Genomic DNA, 22,288 nt, shown 5'->3' on the forward strand with positions numbered 1-22,288 from the left:
TTTAATCCATAAATACATGTCTACTCTTCCCGTGGTTAAATATGCTACCAACCAGTGATTCCATCATTCCCATCTTCACTTATTATTTTTTATTTTTTTTAGAATGGAGTGTTAGTTTGTTAGTGGTTCGAACCCTAGCAGTGACATTCAAGCGGACAATATGCTAGCAGTTGGAACCCCAAGGCACCCCGGAGACCAAGGGTGCGATAACACAGCCCACACGCGGTCGAAGAGGTAAATGCCCAAGACCATGGGTAATTGAGATTCGATCCCAGGTCTCCCAGCCAACATCTCGTCCCTTAGAACCCCCAAAGAGGGCCCCGAGTGGCCACTTGATCTAAGACCAAGTGGTTTATACTTCAGTTATTAAGTTGGGTAGATATGAAATTTATTTTTTAAGAAAAATAGTTGATACAAAAATGCATTTATTATTGTATATATCATTATTATTTTGTTATATGTGTATGTTGAATAAAACAAGGACCCGAACCACTAACTTTTTTACTTTTATAACATTTTATTATTATTTATTTATTTTAAACGCTTTTTTCCATTTAATAAAAACCTATTTTAAAAAGCAAAATAATTTTCCGTATGGTTTGATGACATCCCCCTCAGATTAGAAAGGTAAAGCAAAGTCGAAAACTCATCACGGTTTTAGAATAGAACTTCACCTTAGATTAGCAATATGTAGCATTTTGGGTTTGAAGTTCCAAGGTTAGTCGTTAGTTTGACCTTGGAATTTCTAAGCCTAAACCTATATCGTTTGATGACTTTCTTTCTTTCATAAATTTTTTATTTTGAAGGCTTTTAAAAAAGATAAATATAAATGGATCTTAATATAGTGTATCTACCCATTTTAATAAATGAAATATAAATATAAATATTTTAATAACTTTTTTAGAATAAATTACACAGATGATACCTAAAGTTTACACAAAATTACAGTTTTGATACCTCACATGCATGGCACGTGACTTGACTTAACGGCCAAATAGACGACCGTCAGCGATAGATATAGTCAATGTAAATTTTTGACAACGATGGGTATGTCTCGCGTAATTTTTAAATTATAGGTGTGATCAGTGTAGTTTCGAACAAACCTCAGGTATGATTTATGTAATTTTCCCTATTAATTAATTAATGAACAGTAAAAAAGACATATAACACTTATTTATACTATTATATAAAGCATTAATTGGATAAAGATCATTTAAAGTTGGATTTACTTTATAGATAAAGTTGGTGAGATCTCAACCATTGGATAAAAATCAAATGTCAAGATTTAAATTTGATATTTGAATGTTAACCTTTGATTTCAATACAAAGGTTGAGAATTATTTAACTTCACCTATGAAGATATATCAACTTTAGAGGATCTTAATTTTTAATTTTCTTTTTTTCCTCTTAATTTACATAATTAATGTATCTAAAATGTCCCTTCATCATTCAATGCACTTATCACCTAACAACATGATCCACTTAATAATTAAATTTACAACATCTATCACTCAAACTCCTAAAATAACTAAACTACTGATAGCTTTATCTAACTAAAATTGATAATGCTATATTAATTGTTTCCTACATGTGAACCAAATTGTGCTTAACTTTTTGTCTAAAAGGTGAGTATACTTTTTGTAATATGATTTGGTAATATCCAGGGAATGTAATTTACTACACAAGAAACTTGAATGACTAACACATTAAAATTGTTAAATACAAACAATTTTCAATCCCACATCGTGTCATTTTAGCATCCTCTCCCTCACTCACCATTGATACTACTTATAAGTAGCCAGCCACTCCATTGCAGCTTGACACTCCAATATAGTATCGATCAAGTGAAGCAAAACAATCCAATTAGAGCTAGAGAAAAGAGAGTTTTTGTGTTTGCGTATATAAGTATAAGATTCATGGAGAATTTGCCAGAAACACTTTATGTCGATCCAATCAGTGTGTCGTATTGCACGACGCCAACAGACTCTACAGCCGCGGATCATGCCAAGATAGAGCAATGCATACAATTGCTTCATGAACCATTGCACAGAGAAGAAGCTCTTGCAATACTAAACAAGGTGCATGTATGTGTATATGTATGACTATATATATATACATGCATGTTGCTTAGGAATGTTTGATTTAAATTACATTGCTTTTGAAGCATAACTATTCCTTCTCTTTTATATATTGCTTTCCAACATTGAACATATTATTCAACTTGTTGATTTCTCTTTCAATTTTGTTCAAACAAATATTATTATTATTGTTATTATTTTTTCTTATTTTGTTGAAGTTTGTATTCCTTTTGCATTCATATGTTTTTATCTTGTGCTTAAAACATTTTTAGTCACTTAAAGTGTTTTTTTGTCCATTATTTTAATTTATCAACTAATGGAGCATGCATATTGATCAACCTTTTATGATGTATTTAACTTCTTCCTCTTCAATTCTTCTTCTTCTTTTTTTTTTTTAATCCAAAAATGATTCACATGGTTAGAATGCATATATAAAAATCTTACACGAAATCCATGAATCTTATAGTTTTAATATCAAAAATTAATTTACAATCTTTTGTTTTAGGAACGAAGAATTAAAGACATGCCAGTGCTACTATGGAATGCCAACAATGTATCCTACATTCTACTACAGGTACAAATGTTACTAGTTAATGCTTCGAAATCCATTACATGAAAGCATAATGAACTTAATTGGATGAACATAAGTATGGATTTTGATCCAATTATACTGTTTTTCTGTTTTGAATAAACGAGACAAAGTATTCGTGCGTGTGGGGATGATAGGTCATAAAGTATGATTGGTCATAGGAGGTGATAGGTCATAGAGTGTGATAGTCAAATGCCTTAGCCTTACGGGTTCCGCCATCGGATTTGAAAATTCGTCGAAAGTATCTCGAATGACATTTCTAATGAAAAAACATTAAATTTTAAGAACACCCATATAATTTTTATAATTTATCGATGTATGGTTTTTGAGATAAATTTTTTTAAATGAACTAGAGAAATAAAATGATTTATGGATGAAAAAAAAAATGAGGTTGAGATATGAGAAGAGAGAAAAAAATGAGTGGTTGAGATTTTTTCCAAGATTATTGGGTTTTTACTTACTTAAAGTTGAAAAGTTGAAGAAACAAATGCTTTATAATGTAGTATAGATAGAGATTATAGTATCTAAATCACCTATCAACTACTGGACTATAATTAAGGTTATTTAATCATGCTTTTCATGTGATGTGAATCACATATAAAATAACATGTATAATCGTAAGTCAAGTGGTTTTATCTATTATCAACTTTATTTAGTAGACTTTAACATAACCATAAAACTGAATTCGTTAATGCTTAATGTGAAATGTCAATGTAAACACTGTAAGAGATGATCACCATTTTAACACCTAGAAAAATATCGTCAAAAATAAAAACTAAAAATGGTCAAATCGAGTATGATTGCTTTAAATCGTCCCTAAAGTTCAATTAGATTAGGGAAAAGAAGTGTTTCAAAACTGAATTTGATGTGAACGGTTAGAGATGGTCTAAGAAACAATGTAGATAAATTCTTTCTAAAAATAATATCTTAATTTAATTTTATCACACTTTTTTCATTTTATTTTATCTGAATTTAGGAAAATGACTAATCCTCCTAACAAAATAGCATAAAAATCCTCCTAACGCTTTAAGAAGATAACATGTGGTATCCACTAACTCTTTTTCCTAAACTTGCCTCTTGATTTTTCCACATGTCATAATTCAATAGTTAGGGAGATTTTTAGGCTATTTTGTTAGGAGGCTTAATCATTTTCCCTGAATTTAATACTTTCGATATTTTGTAATTGAATAACTAGAAAACAAGTTAGGATTATTAATTACTAGGTAATTATGTAATGTTTAGCATTTTTCTAAAAGAAAATATATATGAGAACATGAGATTGCAAATTTGGCAAACTATAATATGTACATAAAATGTTAGTTCTTTTGGCATCTTGTCTAAAACTTATTACTACAATTTGCTCTTAAAAAAATTGAGATCGTAAATTTGTAAAGAGATGCTAAAGTACAAACAAACTTTTATATATTATATTATAGGGTAAGGTTCATATAAAAATCATGTACATATGAACTTATGTATTACTCGTATTAAGTATAATTTGACTTGTTCGTATGTGAACGAATAAGTTCACATATATCATTTACATATGAACATCAAGTTATAATTTGGAAGTTCTCATGGTTCATTCAATTCAAGTAGTTTTCACATGAACCTTTACCTTATACTATATATAAAGATAAAGATAAAAATTACAACCCATGTCGATATAATGATTTTATCCTTAATAAATTAATTTATATCACCGGTTTTTATCATTTAAAACATCTTCACTATCTTTTTACATCAATTACCTAAACCATTCAACTCCGCCACCACCACCACCATTTACTATCGCCCCCATCACCACTAGTCGTTTTTACCACCATATTGCCATCGTTGTTACCCTTCTTAATATTATATATATATATATATATATATATCACACTTCAATCATCAAAAATTAACTTTTAAATTCATGTATCCATACATACATTTTTTAACTGAATTTTGTTAAAAAAAGTTAAGATGAATTAAAAAATTATACATTTATTATAAATTTTAGAAAGTAAACTTTTAATTATAATTTTTTTTTATGCAAGTTAAGTATGATCTTTCTTAAAATTTATATTTATAATCATAAAGGCTATATATAATATAAATATAAATAATAAAAATACATTGAATATATGTTTGACTTTCAAAAGTAGTTAATAGTTAATTCAAATATAAATTTGTTACGTTCCAAAGACCAAACTTTAAATCGCTATGCTTTTATATGTAAGACTGATTGTATTTATGTACTTAACTTCACTCATATATTATCATTTAATTATCAAACATTTATATCCTGAGTTTTAATTATAAATATTTCTCCTTATTCATAAACACGATAAGGCCTCCAGATTTTCATGTGATAATAACCTAATTCATAAATATTTAACCTTTTCTTGCTACGCCAATACACTTTTATAAAGTCAAAGTGAAAATTAAAAATATTTAGCAAATAAAACTGAATAAATAAAAGAGAACATTGAGGCAGTAGCAAAAGCAACCAAAATTAATAAAGAGAATTGAAATACTCAAAAATGATTGAAACAAATGATAATTCTCAACTTTTCTTAAGTTTTCAAAAAAATCTATCAAAAATCGCTAACCATGACCTACAATTTCAAAAGTTGCACACTATGACTTTCATTTTTGGAAAATCTAAACCATAGCTTGTATTTCTGCAAAATCTCAAACCACATCAGCTTGCGATCATGACTCGTATTTTTGGAAAATCACACACCAAAGCTTGGGATATATCCTCGCTTGTATTGTTGGAATATGGCCAATAATAGCTTGCGATTCATTCGACAAATTAAATTAGACATTAGACGTATTTTGTCAATTTGCGGATTAATATCCATGGAGTAAAAGTAACAACAATAATAATAATTATAATTAATTACTCCGTATTTTAAAATATATTTGGTTATCCAAAGAAACCTTTTACATTAACTATTCTAAATTCCTAATTTGATCTTGATATAAAATTTCCACATTATTTTTTTTTTTTTACACATTTGTAAAATTCTACTAGACTTATGTTTACGCAATGCGGCGGCGGTGGGGTAGTGATGGCGGAGGTGGTGGTGGGGGCGGTAGTGGGGACAGTGATGGGGCGACGCTGGTGTTGAATGTAAAAGTAATTTATGTTAAAGGTGATATTGTAGTTATTTTAAGTGTTGGGGGATCTATAATGTAAATTACTAAATTATTTCATTAAATAGTATTATAGTTATATTAGATGGAGATGTTTAAATTAGTGAATAAAGGAGAAAGATATTTTTGATTTTTCGAAGACATAAAGTTTAAGGAAAAAAAGGGATGTTTGTTTTATTAGATAGTATAGATAATATTCAATTAGTTTTTGTTAAATCAAGTTAAATTTTAAATTTTGCCAATATAAATGTATAACGTATGTGAAAATCAAGAACCTCATGTCCATATCTAATGTGCCTTAGTATTTTTTTTAGACAAATTTGGACCACTAGAATATCATCGTGTCACGAGGATAACACCCGATTATATCTTCACTAGTTAACAATGCCTTAATTTACGCAACTAGAAACTAAATAATAATATAAAAAAACCTCCTTTGTGAGATTTGAACTTATGACCTTATAGTCAGTCTTATCCTACCATCAAAATGCCACTTAGTAGTTAACATCTTAACCTGATGCCAAAAAAAGTTCTAAAATCATGGGACAATCTCAGTTAGACCGCATTCATTGATTAATTAGGTTAATTATTTATATTCTAGTTTGAATGTCAGTTTTTCTATGGCTCCAATTGCAAGTCATATTAGAAGTACTAGAATTTTGGCAGCAAAATAGATATTTTGTTTATTGGTGACGAAGTTTCCAAAATTCTGCTGGCCTGGGAAGATAAAGAAACAGCAAATCCAGTATCAAAGACTTAAGTATTCAACATTAAGTACTGCTGTATCATAATATCGAAATTCGAATACTCTTCAGCTGTTTGATCATGTTATTTCAACATATATATATATACACACACACATATATACAGGGAGCTTCTTATTTATTTTTGCTTGAAAATCTACATTATTCAACTGTTGCAGGAGATTTTATCGGCTTACAAGCTATTGTCACCTCCTACGCTTACTCGGAAAGAAGCCACGAGAGTTTGCAATGCATTGGCCTTGATTCAGGTCATATATATATATATAGTCACTTACATTCAGCCGCACTTATATCATATATGTGACTGTTTAGAAAATAAATCATCTGATAATAAAGTTACGCTTAAAAATATGTAGACAATAATAATACGCAGAACTGAAAAGTTCATATTTACATGTGTCGAGACTAAAAGTAATGAGACTAAAAATAGTGATTGTTTCTTCTAGCCGTATTCCAAGTTCCACCGATGGTCAATGTCATGTTAAATACTATACTGAACCTCAAATTTTATGTAATTTGTTGGTGTTGCAGGCAATGGCAACGCATCCTGAAACAAGGATGAAGATTGTGAAAGGTATTTTCTGCAATATGTTCCTAGCAAACTATTTCTTAATTTCTAATTGATTGTAATACTGACCCAATTTTTTCAAATGAGATATTGCAGCAAAGCTGCCTGTTTACATCTACCCATTCATGAACACTACTGAGAGTCACGTCAAGCATTTTGACTATTTGCGCCTCACCAGCTTAGGTATTATTGGGGCGCTGGTTAAGGTACCAATTATTCATTCATTTTACTAACCATTCTATTTAGTATATTTTCATATATACGCGTCATCTCCAAATTAAACTTTTTTCACTCTATGACAGTCAGAAGATACAAACTCCCCAGATATCATTCATTTTCTTCTTGAAACGGAACTATTTCCATTGTGCCTTCGGTGCATGGAAGTGGGAGGTGAACTGGCAAAAACGGTATGCGTTGATCTTAGCTAGATATAGCAAAATGGATGGGTGGGTAAATGTTGAAGCCAAACAAAGTTAATAAGGCATTTTGACTTTTTAGAGGTCAATGTAATACAATTGCTTTTTTAGTGTCTTTTACTTGTTTGACCTGTCCCTGTAAGGCTTTAAGCCAATTCTTTTACTTGAGATTAAAATAACTCAAATCAAACAAATCAGAAGTAAAAGAGTGAAAATGACCGCACCTTTAGTCTCAGCCTTTTACTAGTTATTAATCTTGAAAGAAGTTATTATGCAGGTTGCAGCCTTTATAATTAGTAAGATTCTGATGTATGAAGAGGGGCAGCGATACTGTGGGACATTCCCAGAACGGTTTTATGCAGTGTCTAATGTTTTGGCCAATACCATAGACCAGTTTCCTGGAAAACCACCATCACAGTTGCTGAAACATATATTAACCTGCTTTATGCGTTTGACTGATGTGTCTAGGTCAGTCGGGTAAATTTTGACTCCCGGAAACTTGAAATTTCTTTATACATACGAAGTATATCAATATCAAATATCATATTGTAACTCATGGTGGTCAAATGCACAGGGCACGTGATGCGTTGAGCAAATGTTACCCTGCCAAATTGAGAGATCCTGCATACATCAACTTTGCTTGTGTAAGTTTTCTATATGAAAACAAACATACATATATGCATACATACATCTAAACGTACATAGATATATGGGAGTGTGATTTGACATTAAACATATAGAAGTAGATGCCATAAAGAATTGTAACCATTGTGTAAAAGATTAACACAATATGAAGTAAATAGTCTAGGCCAGTTAGCGTAAACATACGATTGATTGATTATTTTTTGTAGGAGGACATGGCTGTTCGAAGACTTGCTGATCAAGTGCTCCACAATGTGACTGTTCACAGGACATTTGGTTGATCCAACAGCTACTAATAGGATGTTTCTGTAGTCTCTAAACATCTTTTACAAAGGAAACCTATGCATTTTCTAAGAAGTTTTTAGATTCAATAAAAACCAGTCTTATATGTTAACTTAATGACCGTTAATTTTGGTTGAGTATGTATGTGGGTTATTAAAGTTGTTTAACTTGAAAGTATTGTACTCTGCATTACAATATATGGTTTCTGAATGTTTTTCTTAACATGAAAATGGATGATTTTTACAAAAGCAAAATATGGATATAAATTATTTTTATCAACTACAACAACTTATTACCATGAATCTCTATTTTAGCAAAGCGGAAGCTTTCTGAAGCACAACAATATGGCTGGTCCATCCTACAATCCGCAATGGACCCGGTGCACAAACAAACATTGTATGTGCTCTGTCATAAGCCATTGGTGGGATTGCCATGTACCTACTCTACATATGTCCGCATGTCCAAAAATGATGACGCTTACATCCGATGTCTTGTCGTAGTGGACAAAGTGTCGTGTATGGGCTACTTTGGGGAGGTACAGACCTAACATGACTAAAGAAAGTAACCATAACAGGCATGTCGAAAATGAACTCTTTAGATTGATTTCTGGGATCTCTTTGGCATGTTTGACTAAGACGGTCCAAACCGTTAATCCACTCCTACAAATATATTAAATGGGTTAGCGGATAGTCAAATACCTTATCAGTGGGCCACCAACCCATTGTTACACAAGGCCCGATATATGCAAGTAACGTAGAGAGAAGGAAAGGATTTTCCTAAAAATCAGGGATCTCCATTTTGCTTCAAGAATGGTAATTATATATATACGCTCGAAACCTATAATTAATATACGCTCAATTTTTATTTTATTTTTTAGGGTTTTAGCTGCGGCAGTTTCCAATGGGGAAATCCAGGAAGCGGTCGTCAGTAAGATCATCGACCACTTCCCCGCGTTGACCAGCTCGTTGACCGGTTACGCGCCAGATACCCGCAATACAGCCGCCAAAAACTTCAACCCTTTGCAAGACTGGTCAAACAAACATTAGATTCTGACTACGACCCAACCACCACCAACAACCATGAACGGAATCTAAAACCGCCTGTGTTTGAATAAACTGACGACGATGATGATGACGTCATGCCGGCGAGGAAGAAAAGCAAGAAAGTTGACGGGAGAGAAAGGAAGGAATCGGGTTCTGGTGAAGAAGACGGAGAAGAAAGTGCGGTTTCGATGACTACTGGGGATGAGGATGATGGATTGAAAATTAATGGAGGCAGAGTTTGATTTAATGAAAGATATGTTACGGAACAAGTATTCGAAAATGGATGCGAAAAAGCCGGGTGATGAGAATGTGGTAGAGTTGGAGGTTGTTACTAGTAATAAAAAAGAAGTTAATAGGATGATCAAGGAAGCCGGAGGAGGTGTGGTTAAAGGTAGAGAGTGGAAATCGAATAAAGGAGGGTCGGGTGATAACGATCGGGGGCCGAGAATGAAGGATTTGGGTGGAATGAAAAAGTTGTTGAAAAAGTTAATGAGGGAAGTGATTGTGCAATTTTTTCATCCCCAGTTGGCAAGGAGGCTTGGAGTGACACCAACGACTGGGATATTGTTGCACGGACCGCCAGGGTGTGGCAAGACTATACTGGCTCAAGCTATTGCTAACGAGGCACGGGTTCCTTTTTACAACGTTTCCGCTACTGAGTTGGTTTCTGGTATTTCAGGGTTCAATTCATTGCGAATTTTGGTTAATTAAATATGTGTTGTGAAAGTTATTTGTTTTATTCCATCAGTTTAAACTATTGAAGCTTTGTATATATAAAGCCAACAGATTATAAAGATGTTCATTCAAATTAACATTCCTCAATATAATTTCGAATTATGATTCTGACCAATTATTTCCTTATTAGACTGAGTAAAATTTACCCATACGTAAATGGTCTTGTCCAAATTTACGATATTGTGAAGCATTTTGAAAAAAAATACATAGTAAGCACTTCATGGGAAGCATTTTGTAATTTACCATTCTCAGATTACCATGCATGCAGGCTTGTTTATTTTTAACTTAATAAACTTAATAGTTAACAACTTAATCATTCAGTCAAATTTTATGTTTCTTTTTTTTGACTTAATACCCAAAAATAACCGTCAATTACTTATATTTTACTTAATACAGACATTCGTAATGCATTCTTAATACGTTCAGCTACTTAATACACTCAGCACTAAATGACTAAAAAAAGAAACGGGCAGACATAAATTTACTCCTTATATGACATAGCCTTAGATGATATATGCTTTAATTTGCTCTGTCCCCAAGTTCATACTTAGCTCAACCGTTTAAACAAGGACTCGTTCCATTTAATAATCATCAGGTGCATCAGAAGAGAACATACGAGAGCTGTTTTCAAAAGCACATAGAACTGCGCCATCTATAATTTTCATTGATGAGATCGATGCAATTGCTTCAAAAAGAGAACACCTTCAGAGAGGGATGGAACAGCGCATTGTGACACAGTTGATGACTTGCATAAATGAATCTTACACGTCCGATGGACAAACAGGACATGTCTTGGTAATTGGTGCTACAAATAGACCCGATGCTCTTGATTCAGCATTAAGAAGGCCGGGACGGTTTGACAGAGAGATTTGTTTAGGTGTCCCTGATGAAAATGCTAGAGTGCATATTCTTTCTGTGCTTACAAATAATCGGAAACTTGAAGGTGATTTTGATCTGGTAAAACTTTCTAGGGCAACTCCAGGATTTGTTGGAGCTGATTTATCAGCATTGATGAATGAAGCTGGTAATCTAGCTATCAACAGAATTCTTGATGGAAGGGAGTTGGAACTTATTAAAGAAGGTGCTGACACTGAAGACAATTTTGAGTGGTTGAGGAAGGCAATATGGAAGGACGAAGAGATGGAAAAACTCAGAATCACAAGGTCTGATTCTGAGGTAATAAGAATCATCTGCTGTTGGATAATTGACAACTTTGTTTTATTGTTGCTTTTAATTTTAATGCATGATCTATGTTTTAATAAATTGCAGGCAGCCGCTAAACTGGTTCAACCCTCTTCGAAAAGAGAAGGATTCTCTAGCATACCAGATGTCAAATGGGAAGACGGTGGTCTTGATTCATTGAGAGAAGTGTTTGAATTTCACATAGTTAGGCCTATAAAAGATCCCGAAGAGTATGAGGTTAATTTTGCCCCTAATGCAATGTGAAACTGTTGTGATACTTTTAAAGGGATTAGTTGATCTTTGTTTTTAAATATGTTTCTTTTAGGAATATGGAATGGATTCAGAGACTGGGTTTTTGCTTTGGGGACCTCCTGGTTGCGGAAAAACATTAATTGCTAAAGCTATTGCTAATGAAGCAGGAGCAAATTTCATACATATTAGGGTCTGTTACCGGCTGATTTCTTCAATGATTTATTGACTTGATGATTTCTATCAACAAATTGGTAATTTTCTTTTACTGTAAAGGGACCTGAGCTCCTGAACAAATACGCGAGAGTGAATTGGCAGTTCGGACAATATTCAGCAATGCAAGGACATGTTCTCCATGTATTCTATTCTTTGATGAGGTTTTTGTCTGCTCATTCTTAGAATTCAGTTACTTGTATTACACCAATCCTTAGTTATAAATTGAACCGCAGTTCAAAATTGTAATGGCATTTATGCTTGATAGAGAACTTTTTTGGAATTACTATTGATGCTTTGATGTATGTTTATATCAGGTTGATGCTCTGACAACAAAGCGTGGAAAGGAAGGAGGGGTTGCTGAGCGAGTTTCAAAGCAGGTTAGCAAGTCATACCTTAAAAGTGACTCATTGTGCATTAAAAGTAGCATGATGGGTGGGTTGGGTGATGTGTCAAAATAGGATTAACTTAAAACTTTTTTTTTTTTTATCTTTCTAGATTACTGTGTTACTTATGATTAAAAAGACAATTTTGTTACTATAATCTAATCTTTGGATATACATTCTTAGGGTTGTATGCACGATAAATCGACTTTCACGATGTTTTACCCGTTCTCTTTTTGCCTAAGAATTTCTAATTCACTCAATTGACCTTTTTGAAATCAATCAACCCAGTCCAACTCATTCATAAGTAGATGAGTCGAAATTGCCACCTCTAACCAGTGTGGTTTCCGCTGAAAAATTTGCTCACCCCTGATTTTAATGTATCCAAGAGATGACTTTTTTTTATTTATTTTTGCAGCTATTGATAGAGTTAGACGGTCGTGATCAACGCAAAGGAGTTTACGTAATTGGTGCCACCAACAGGTGCAACATATAATATTTTTCTTCTAAATAATGTATTCATGACAAACGATTGGAGTTACTGATGCTAAAATTCTCATAGGCCAGACGTGATGGACCCAGCAGTCCTACGACCTGGAAGATTTGGGAAACATATATATGTCCCTCTGCCAAATGGAGATGAGCGTGCATTGATCTTAAAAGCTCTTTGTAAGAATAAGCCACTAGATGACGATGTGGACTTGGTTGCTATTGCCCATAGTGAGGCTTGTGCAGGTTTAAGTGGAGCCGATCTGAAAGCGTTGGTTCGTATAACTGTTCTGTTAATAGTGCATGCATGAAGTACAAGTTTATTTACGCTTTTTGTGACGCCATTTCAGTGTCATTGTTTCTAAGCTACGTTTTAGGGCCTATAAATGATGCAAGTGATTAACATATTCAACCTTTCTTTGACTTGTTTTCCAAATATTCAGGTAAATGAAGCTACCATAGCTTCGATTATGGAAAGAGATAGAAAAATTAAAGCTGCAAAGGCTGCTGCTGCTGCTCGTGAAGGGACATCAGTCTCATCATCCCAATCGCCAAGCGGCTGGGGTAGCATACCACGTATTATTAAAGCTGTACATTTTGAGCAAGTGTGTAGAAAAATCTCACCTTCTGTATCCAAAAAGGTATAAGTTAGCTCTATATGTTTTGTCATAATCAAATACTACAGCTGGAGTATAACATTTATAAACCCATTTTCTAATATCATGCTAATGCAACTTGTTTTGTTGCAGCAAAAAAGACTTTATGATCGACTGGAAAAGCGCTTTAAATGATCTTATGAGCTGTAGATGTGGATTATGGAGTATGGAATTGTTTTTTTTTTGTTTAATCTCAAAAGGTAAACTATTATCGGTACTTCGGAATTTGGATATCACACTCGTTTTGTTTCAAAACGAGCTACAGCCCCAACCACATCAAGAGTGGGTATCAATTTAGTTGGTCAGTTATTTTGCATCTCATTGCATGTTATGCTAACTATAGATTGTCTTAATTTTAGTTATCAGTTTTTTTTTTTTTAAACCAGTTTGTGCTATAATTTTTTTTTCCATGTCACAAATGAGGATATGTTTCTCTTTTTATATTTCTCCCTTGTAACAAAAATGGGCATGACACGTGATTGCACTGTTCTGAAACCGGACTGGTCTGCTGGTCCGGTTCAACTTTATGAAAATAAAGCAAAATCATTGATCATAAAGGGACTTGAACCCGCGGCTGTTACAACAATGGATGGGTGCTGGGCCAACACACTGTTTTGTATTTTGATTATAATTTCATCACCTGTTATTAGGCCTGGCAAAATGGGCTGGTTTGGATCATGGGTCAAATCAAGTGATAAACAAATTAAATTGGGCTGATGATTTAGCAAATGTGCATAGTGTAAAAATATGGGTAAAAGGGGTTAATTTCTCCGAGTGAAACTTAGTTTAACATGGTAAAACTAAAAAAAGACTTACATATATCGTGTCTCATGTTTTAAATCTCTGCCAACTTTCTAGTCTGGTCCAGTCAAGTTTCTGTTCTGGATATTTTGTACTCAGATCGATTTGTGGGATTTCTTGGCATGTTTGACTAAAGGTATTTTGGGCATTTTCTTACTCTTTCATCAACAGCTCATCCAACCAATGCTCGACTAGTTAAACAAGTGAACTGCACCAGTGCTCCATGTTCACTAGCTCCAATGGTCACCTTTTTTAATATATACTTGGATCGTTACTTGATGCCCATGAGTTTGTTGCTCTCCAACTTCCATATCAAGTGTACAATATGATCTATGACTAGCACGGGATTTAGATAACCCATGTAAACACAATTGGATAGAAAGAAACATAACGAATGGTCATATATATATATATATATATATATGTATCGTCATATACCTACATACCTTTAGTTGGATAAAATTTTGACTTGCGAACTTTAAGGTTATCTGTAATTAAAAAAGATGATCATATTGAGCACATGAAAGGATTATACATTTTAATAAAAACTGGTACCTGATTTATGTGGGTACTAATCAGAACATGTTATTCACTATTTGAGTAACATATGATCGAAGAAAAAAAAAGAATCAGATTTCTATGCAGTAAATTCTAACATCGATCTAGCTTTTTCAATTCAATCTACATCACTAATTTCTGAAGATGAACTATGTACATTATCCGTAAATGCTAAGCCCCGAGAGACAGCAGTGTTGCTGGCACTGCTTTTCCTTTAGATAGCATCTTGGTTGATTCTCTGTCAACATCAACCAAAGATGCGTCATTCAGAATTTCAGATCACCTGGTGAGGCCTTTTCTTGCAATAACCACCAAATCAAACTACCCCACGTTTAATCTTTGTGAGTGGGGTTATCTTTAATACTGTCATCATCTTGAACGGGGTCTAGATTGTTACTCAGACTTTCGTTATCCAAGTCTTCCATGTAACGAGGAATCGGATCCCTGTGGTCAGAGAGATTGACTTCAGAACCTTCAAAAGAGTCAGCTGATTTAAAATCCTCATTCTGCAAACTGGATTTGATAGGCCAAGTTTCTGTATCGTCTCCAGGAGGAGACTCACTCCTTAATTGTGAAGACACAACCTGAGATTGAATATCCTCATTTTGCATGCGGAATTTAGATTGAACTTTTGTGTCATCTGCAAATGAAGACTCACTGCTCAAATGAGAGGACATGGGAGCAGTTTTAGAATCCTCATTCTTTGTCCCGGATTTTACAGGCTGAATATCTGCATCATCTCTGAATGAAGAACTGCCACTTAAACTAGTAGGTTTAGAATGGCCTACTTCAATATCTTCAATCGGACTTTTGGGATTAGCAAACTGAATTTCTGCATCATCTCTAGACGATGATACCCTGCTTAAAACAGCTTCTGAATCATCATTCTGAGTCCTGGAATTCGTAGGCTCAATTCCTGCATCATGTCTGGAAGTATCATCACTACTAAAACCGGAAGATACAACAGCAGTTTTTGAATCAACGTTCGGAGTTTTGATATTCACAAATTGAATTTCCGTGTCATCTCCAGACAAAGGTTCCCTTCTCAGATCAAGGGACACATCATCAGTGGTATTAGAATTCACAAACTGAATTTGTTCATTATGGCTAGGCGAACCATCACCCTTGAAATCAGAAGATACAGCATCTTTAGGATCATCATTTTGAGTACTGATATTTACCAAATCAGTTTCCATGTCACCGTCAGAAGTAGATTTGGAAACCTTGTTTTGTGTCGTGGAATCCACGTAACGAATTTCTTCGTCAAGTCTAGGTGAACTATCGCCTCTCAAATTTGATGATACAGAAGCACTTGTAGAATCCACATTACGAGTAACAGAATTCACAACCGGGACTTCTGTATCATCCCCAAATGAAGAATTCCTGCTCACATCCGTTTTAGAATCCTCGTCATTGGTCTTGGCATTCAGATACTGAATTTCCTTGTCATCTGGAGACGGAGAATCCCCTCTAATATCTGAGGACACAGAAGCAGTAGCTTTAGATGCCTCATTAAGGGTCGTGTAACTTGCAGAACGGATTTCTTCATCATTTCTTGGTGCGCCGTCACCCCTTAAATCAGATGATAAAGAAGTACTATTAGAGTTCACATTATGAGCTATAGAATTCGCTAACCGAACTTGTATGTCATCTCCAGGCAAAGAATCCCTACTAAGATCTGGCTTTGAACTCTCATTCGATTTCCTAGAATTCATATTAGTTTCTTCACCACGCCAAGATGGAGAATCATCCCTCAAATCAGAGGGTGCGGTATTAGTTTCAGATTCATCATTTTGAGTCTCGGTATTCACAAACTGAATTTTTGCGTCATCTCCAGAAAAAGAATCTCTTCTCAAATCAGCGTGTGAGGTGGTATGAAGAATTTCTGCATCATCTCCAGATGAAGAATCCCTTTTCAAATCAGATGATATTGCAGCATTAGTTTTAGACTCCTTACTTTGAGTACTTGAATATATTGATTGAAGCATTGTATCGTCGTCAGATGAAGCATTGTTCTGAGTGATAGAATTCAGTGACTGGATGCTGTCTTCATCTCCAGATGGAGAGTCCTGTCTCAAATCCGAGGATATGGCAGTAGTAGTTATATGATTCTTATTCTGTTTCTTGGAATTTAGAGATTGTATTCCTGCATCACTTTCAGATGATGAATCGCCCCTCGAATTGAAGAAAGCAGCTGGAGTTTCAGAATCCTTATTAAGAGGCATAACATTCACGGGATGCTGTTTTGATTCATCTCCAGACGAAGAATCCTCTTTCTGTTTTCTGGAATTGAGAGAGTGATTTTCTGCATCACTTCCAGAGGAAGAACCGCCTCTTGAATCAGAGAAAAGACCAGGAATTTTAGAATCCTCGTTATGAGTCATAACATTCACCGACTTAACTTCTGTTTCATCTTCAGACGAAGAATCCCTTCTCAAATTAGGGAATATGGCAGCAGTACTTTTAGAGTCATTGTTCTGAGTCATAACATTTACTGAATGAATTGTGGCTTCATCTTCAGACGAAGAATTCCTGTGTGAATCAGGTAACATGGAGGCAGTAGACTTAGAATCCTCATTATGAGTCGTTAGATTCAATGATTTAATTTTTGCTTCATCTTCAGAGGAAGAATCATTTCTCAAATCAGGGATTATAAAGGCAGTAGATTTAGAATCCACATTATGAGTCGTTACATCCAATAACTTAACTTTTGCTTCATCTTCAAACGACGAATCCCTTCTTGAATCAGGGAATATGAGGGCAGTAGATTTTGAATCCTCATCATGAGCCGTTACATTCAATGACTTGACTTTGTCTTCATCTTCAGACGAAGAATCCCTTTGTGGATCAGGGAATATGGCTGCAGTAGATATAGAATTCTCATTATCATTCGTTACCTTCAACGATTTAACTTTCGCTTCATCTTCGGAGGAAGAATCACTTCTCAAATTTGGGATTATGGAGGCAGTAGATTTAGAATCATTATCAGTCGTTACATCCAACGACTTAACTTTTGCTTCATCTTCAGACGAAGAATCCCTTCTTGAGTCGGGTTTAGAATCCTGATTTTGGTTCGTTACATTCGACGACTTGATTTTCGCTTCATCTTCAGAGGAAGAATCGTTTCTCAAATCACGAATTATTGCTGCAGTAGATTTAGAATCCTCACTATGTGTCATAACATTCAACGACTTAACTTTTGCTTCATCTTCAGACGAAGAATCCTTTTTCAAAAGAGGCAATATGGTGGCAGTAGTGTTAGAATGGTCATTTGGTTTTCGGTTACCTACAGATCGAGTTTCTGCATCACTTCCAGATGAAGAATCACCTCTCATATCAGAGGATACATTAGCAATTTTAGAATCCCCGATCTGTGTGAATAAATTTGGAGACTGAACTTCTTCATTACATTCAGACGGAGATTCCTGGTTCAAATCAGTTTTAGAATCATGCTTTCGTCTCCCAGACTTAGCGATTTGAATGTCTGTATCATGTCCGGGTGAAGAATCGCCTCTCAAATCAGAGGATATATCTGAATCCTCATTCCGCGTCCTAAAACTCACAGATGGAATTTCCGAGTCATCTCCAGAGGAAGATTTTCTGTTTAAGACAGTTTTGGAATCCTCTACTTGTTTCCTGGTCCTCCTGGATTTAACAACTTGAGGTCCTGTCCTGTTTCCAGATAAAGAATCGCCTCCAAAATCAATGGATGCATCAGAATCCTCATTTTCTATTTTAGGATCCCCAACATCAACTTCTGCATTATCTCCAACTGAAGAATCCCTGCTTACAGTAGCTTTCGAATCATCAGTTTGTATCCTAGACTCAGCCAATTGATTTGCTACATTGTGTGCAGGTGAAGAATCTCCTCTGAAATCAAAATATGCATTAGAAACCCCTGTATGAAGTTCTGTATCATCTCCAGATGAAGAATTCCTGCTCACAGTTGCTTTAGATTCCTCATCTTGTGTCCTGGAGCTTACATACTGAACTTCTGAATTATGTTCAGATGAGGCACTGGATATGGCATCAGTCTCACGAGGAGAATCATTTTGAAATAGGCTGATAGTTTCATCATCTCTAAAGGCATCATTTTGATCATTTTTGCTACCAGCCGACTGTTCTTCAGATACATCAGAGCCACTATCTCTTTGTGAACTTGTAGCAAAATTTTCCCATCCAATTTTATCAAAACTCAAAGAATCGCAACGCTCTAAGATCTTATTTACACGACCAGACTCAGGCATATCATGCTCATCCTGCCATGTTATCTGCACATCAAAGAGCTCAGCCAAAGGTATTCCTTCTTCCGCAGGAGTTCCCCCTTTATTTCTTCTATTTTCTTCGAAAAAGGTATCAATTCTTTCCTGATATATATAGTCAAAGCATAAGACTAAATCAGTTAATGAAAATAACTCTATATTCAACATGAAGTCACACATTTCAAAACAAAGCCCGTCCCCAAATTTGCATACATGATAAGTATATTACATTTACTAACTTTATCCCCATCCCGTCAAAATGAAAAAATAGGCATTAAAACAGAAAACCCAGGATTTTTATAAATGAGATTCATATCAAATTCAGTTATTCACTAACATTGGGACGAAAAGTACTGAACTTAAACTCCCCAAAATGACAATAGTTAACAAGCAATCATACACTTCATAAAAAAAAACTAAACCCAAGCTAGTCCCTCAAATCCGCATTGATGAGACTCGTAAAGATCAGTAATTACTGTTCTTATAACGCGTCTAAACCCAAGTACTGTTCTTAAATGACCATTTATTCCAGGGATAACATGTCTACTAACAACCTATATTCACATACTTAAGGGTAATGCCATCTATAGCTGTTCCTTCACAAATGTACCATTTTAAGCAATAAATTTTTTTGGACAAAGTCATGTAACTCGTAAACTTGCTCCACCCTGGTAACCGAACTTACAAAATGTTGTCACCTTAACGAATTGAAATTTCAAAAATATGGAATATATTTGCAAGTCTAGTGACTTAAATGAAAGACAAAAAAGTGTTTTGCATATGTACAGTAGTACATTTGCCAACGTAGCTGTCCACATGATGCCATAAACTTCAAAAAATTAAACAGAAACCTAAGCCCCCAAATTTGCATATACATGACTTGTATAAAAATCAGTAAGAGCCTAATTGGTAGAGGAAAGATACGGAATTCACCCCCTTTCAAAATGATCATAGCTATAGTTGAACGGCCGGATGTTAGGGGCAAGGGTGTAGTGCCAATTTTTGGCAAATTGGCAAGTTTTGGCAAGAAAATGGACTAATAGAAACATGCCATGTGGCCTCCCAATCAAAGTGCCAAAAAAAAAACAAATGTTTGCCAATATGAAGGGTGTAGGGAACCGATTGAGCCAAATTGTGCCAAAAATCTATTACACAAAAGACAAAAAAAAAAAAAAAAAAAGGTATGCTCCCAACATTAACTATGCAAGCTACCAACGTTCATTACAATAGGCCAAAGGGAGCCGATGCTAGCCTTGCCAAAAAGTGCTAATACATGTGGGGCAAGGGAACCGATTTGCCAATTTTAGCCGATGGAAGGAACCGATGTAATTTGCCGACTGCACCCTTGCCCCTTACTCTACTTTCCTACACTACCCCAAATATTACTGGTTAGTGCCTAGGATTAAACCCGGTACCTTTAATTAAAAGAAGAAAAGTGTCTTACCTCACCCTAACCAAATGGGCTTATAACAGGCCTAAACTAAACAATGAGTGATGATCCGTACACCATCAACTTTTAACCATATAACAACAGTTATGTTTTAGGATGTTGTACAGTACAACAACTAAAGTATGTTAAGTGGTGTACGGACCGTTGCCCCTAAACAATAGTCCCCTTAAATCTACATACATACATGATACTCATATCACATTACCTTACAATCATTAACACAGAGACAAACAAAATTTAGACCATTTCATGACATAATTTAAAAAAGCCAACTAACCGAATCATTTAATTCCAACGAACGAAGTAACCAACGATACCCAACGGTGGACTTAAACTCGATAGATTCGGGACGTAAATTATTAGCCTGACATTGTCCACAGTATATACAAATAAGTGAGTGTGATCCTCTCAAAAGCTTATAGTTACAATTCTTACAACTTATAGATTCACCATCTGACAATGACGATGATGATGTCTTTTCTAAGGCTAAAAATGATGTCTGTATGTTTGGAATATTTAAGGTTTGTTGTTTGTTATATGATGATGAAATTTTAGCGTCTTTTCGGAATGTGATTTTGGATTTTTTTATAAGATCCGATGGTGGGTCTAATGACATTTTTGTTGGGATGTTTCCGGCACCGGTTTTTGGGTTCCGGTGGTGGGTGTGTGTCGCCGGCCGGTGGTTGTTAGTTATGGTTGATGGGTTGGTTAGTGATGGTGATTAACTGTTTTGTATTTATTTTTGTTAAAATTAATAAGGGTTATTTTTTTTTTATTTAGTTTAGTGGAATTTGTCTATAAGCATGTTTTGGTTTATTTTATTCAAAAAGTATCATTATAATTGAGATATAAAACCATGATTTTGATAAAATTAACTAACTTCAAATATTGTTTTTCACGTATTATAAATCTCAATATCATCATTTTTAATAGTGTATAAAGATTAAAATGTAAAATATGTTATCTTTATTAAAGTAAAAAATTGATATATGAACAATATTACCTCTATTAAAGTAAAAACTAGAAAAACTAATTCTAGGTTCTAATTTATATCCTATTTAAAAAGTTTTTGTGTTAACAGTAAAATACAAGTAAATTAAGCATAGAATGTACAAGTATTTCACTCCATCAATGTATCAATCACCACTCCCAAAATTAGTCGTGGGCCTGATCATCTAATTGCCACGTTAATAGAAATAAAAATACTAAATACAACAAACTATCAATAACATTGAAGCACCCTAAAAAATTTGAGTTCTTCAATATACATATTCAACATTTAATTTACACTCTTTCTAAATTTTTTTTGCTTTCAAACGTTTATATATTAATCTAATATAACTATCACTTAACATTTAATAATCTTATACGAGCATGGTACCCACGCAAAGCGGCTGCGATCCGGCGATGACAGTGACAGATGGTGACGGCATCAATTGGTGAGGTAAAGATATTTGATTTAAAGGAGTTAGTATAGATATTTTATAATATAATGGACTAATAGTGTAATTTAATATTAAGAGTTTTGGTGATGTAATTCATTAAGGGTATTTTAGTGAATTCACATGTCCTATTTTATTTAAATTTTCAACATGAGATTATAATTTTTATATAGTAGTATAGATTGGGTTTAACACTTAAACACAAACTTAAACATTTCTTATTTAGGTAGGTTCCACATGTATCAGTCTACCCTTAATCTATCATTAGCTTACATGACTTCTTCAAGATTATCTGTTGTCTTTGTCCTTGGCAGAGAACATTTTTGTTGCTTCAATTGATTC

The 22,288-nt window shown here is 34.2% G+C and overlaps 2 protein-coding genes and 1 pseudogene across 2 annotated transcripts; 2 read left to right on the forward strand and 1 right to left on the reverse strand.

Moving 5' to 3' along the window:
• Positions 1–1,916: 1,916 nt before the first annotated feature.
• LOC122601505 (cell differentiation protein rcd1-like) lies at positions 1,917–8,625 on the forward strand. The gene is made up of 9 exons (XM_043774261.1): positions 1,917–2,084; positions 2,584–2,652; positions 6,734–6,823; positions 7,107–7,149; positions 7,240–7,349; positions 7,446–7,550; positions 7,837–8,027; positions 8,134–8,203; positions 8,411–8,625. Exons 1-9 carry the CDS (start codon positions 1,917–1,919, stop codon positions 8,480–8,482), a joined length of 918 nt encoding a protein of 305 aa, XP_043630196.1. The 3' UTR covers positions 8,483–8,625.
• Positions 8,626–9,392: 767 nt separating this feature from the next.
• Positions 9,393–13,568, forward strand: LOC122601506 (annotated as a pseudogene).
• A 1,556-nt stretch (positions 13,569–15,124) lies between these two features.
• On the reverse strand, positions 15,125–19,234 carry LOC122601507 (flocculation protein FLO11-like). The gene has a single exon (XM_043774262.1). The coding sequence runs from the start codon at positions 19,232–19,234 to the stop codon at positions 15,125–15,127; it is 4,110 nt and encodes a 1,369-aa protein (XP_043630197.1).
• Between the last annotated feature and the right edge of the window lie 3,054 nt (positions 19,235–22,288).

Source organism: Erigeron canadensis, chromosome 5 (assembly GCF_010389155.1).
Source record: "Erigeron canadensis isolate Cc75 chromosome 5, C_canadensis_v1, whole genome shotgun sequence".
NCBI lineage: Eukaryota > Viridiplantae > Streptophyta > Magnoliopsida > Asterales > Asteraceae > Erigeron > Erigeron canadensis.

Excerpts from the sequence above, each read along its gene's own strand:
- LOC122601507 (XM_043774262.1), bottom strand. The coding sequence starts at position 19,234 with ATGTGTGACTTCATGTTGAATATAGAGTTATTTTCATTAACTGATTTA.
- LOC122601505 (XM_043774261.1), top strand. The coding sequence starts at position 1,917 with ATGGAGAATTTGCCAGAAACACTTTATGTCGATCCAATCAGTGTGTCG. Across the intron at positions 8,028-8,133 it reads CGTTTGACTGATGTGTCTAG|GGCACGTGATGCGTTGAGCA; the intron begins GTCAGTCGGGTA and ends TCAAATGCACAG. Across the intron at positions 8,204-8,410 it reads CATACATCAACTTTGCTTGT|GAGGACATGGCTGTTCGAAG; the intron begins GTAAGTTTTCTA and ends TATTTTTTGTAG.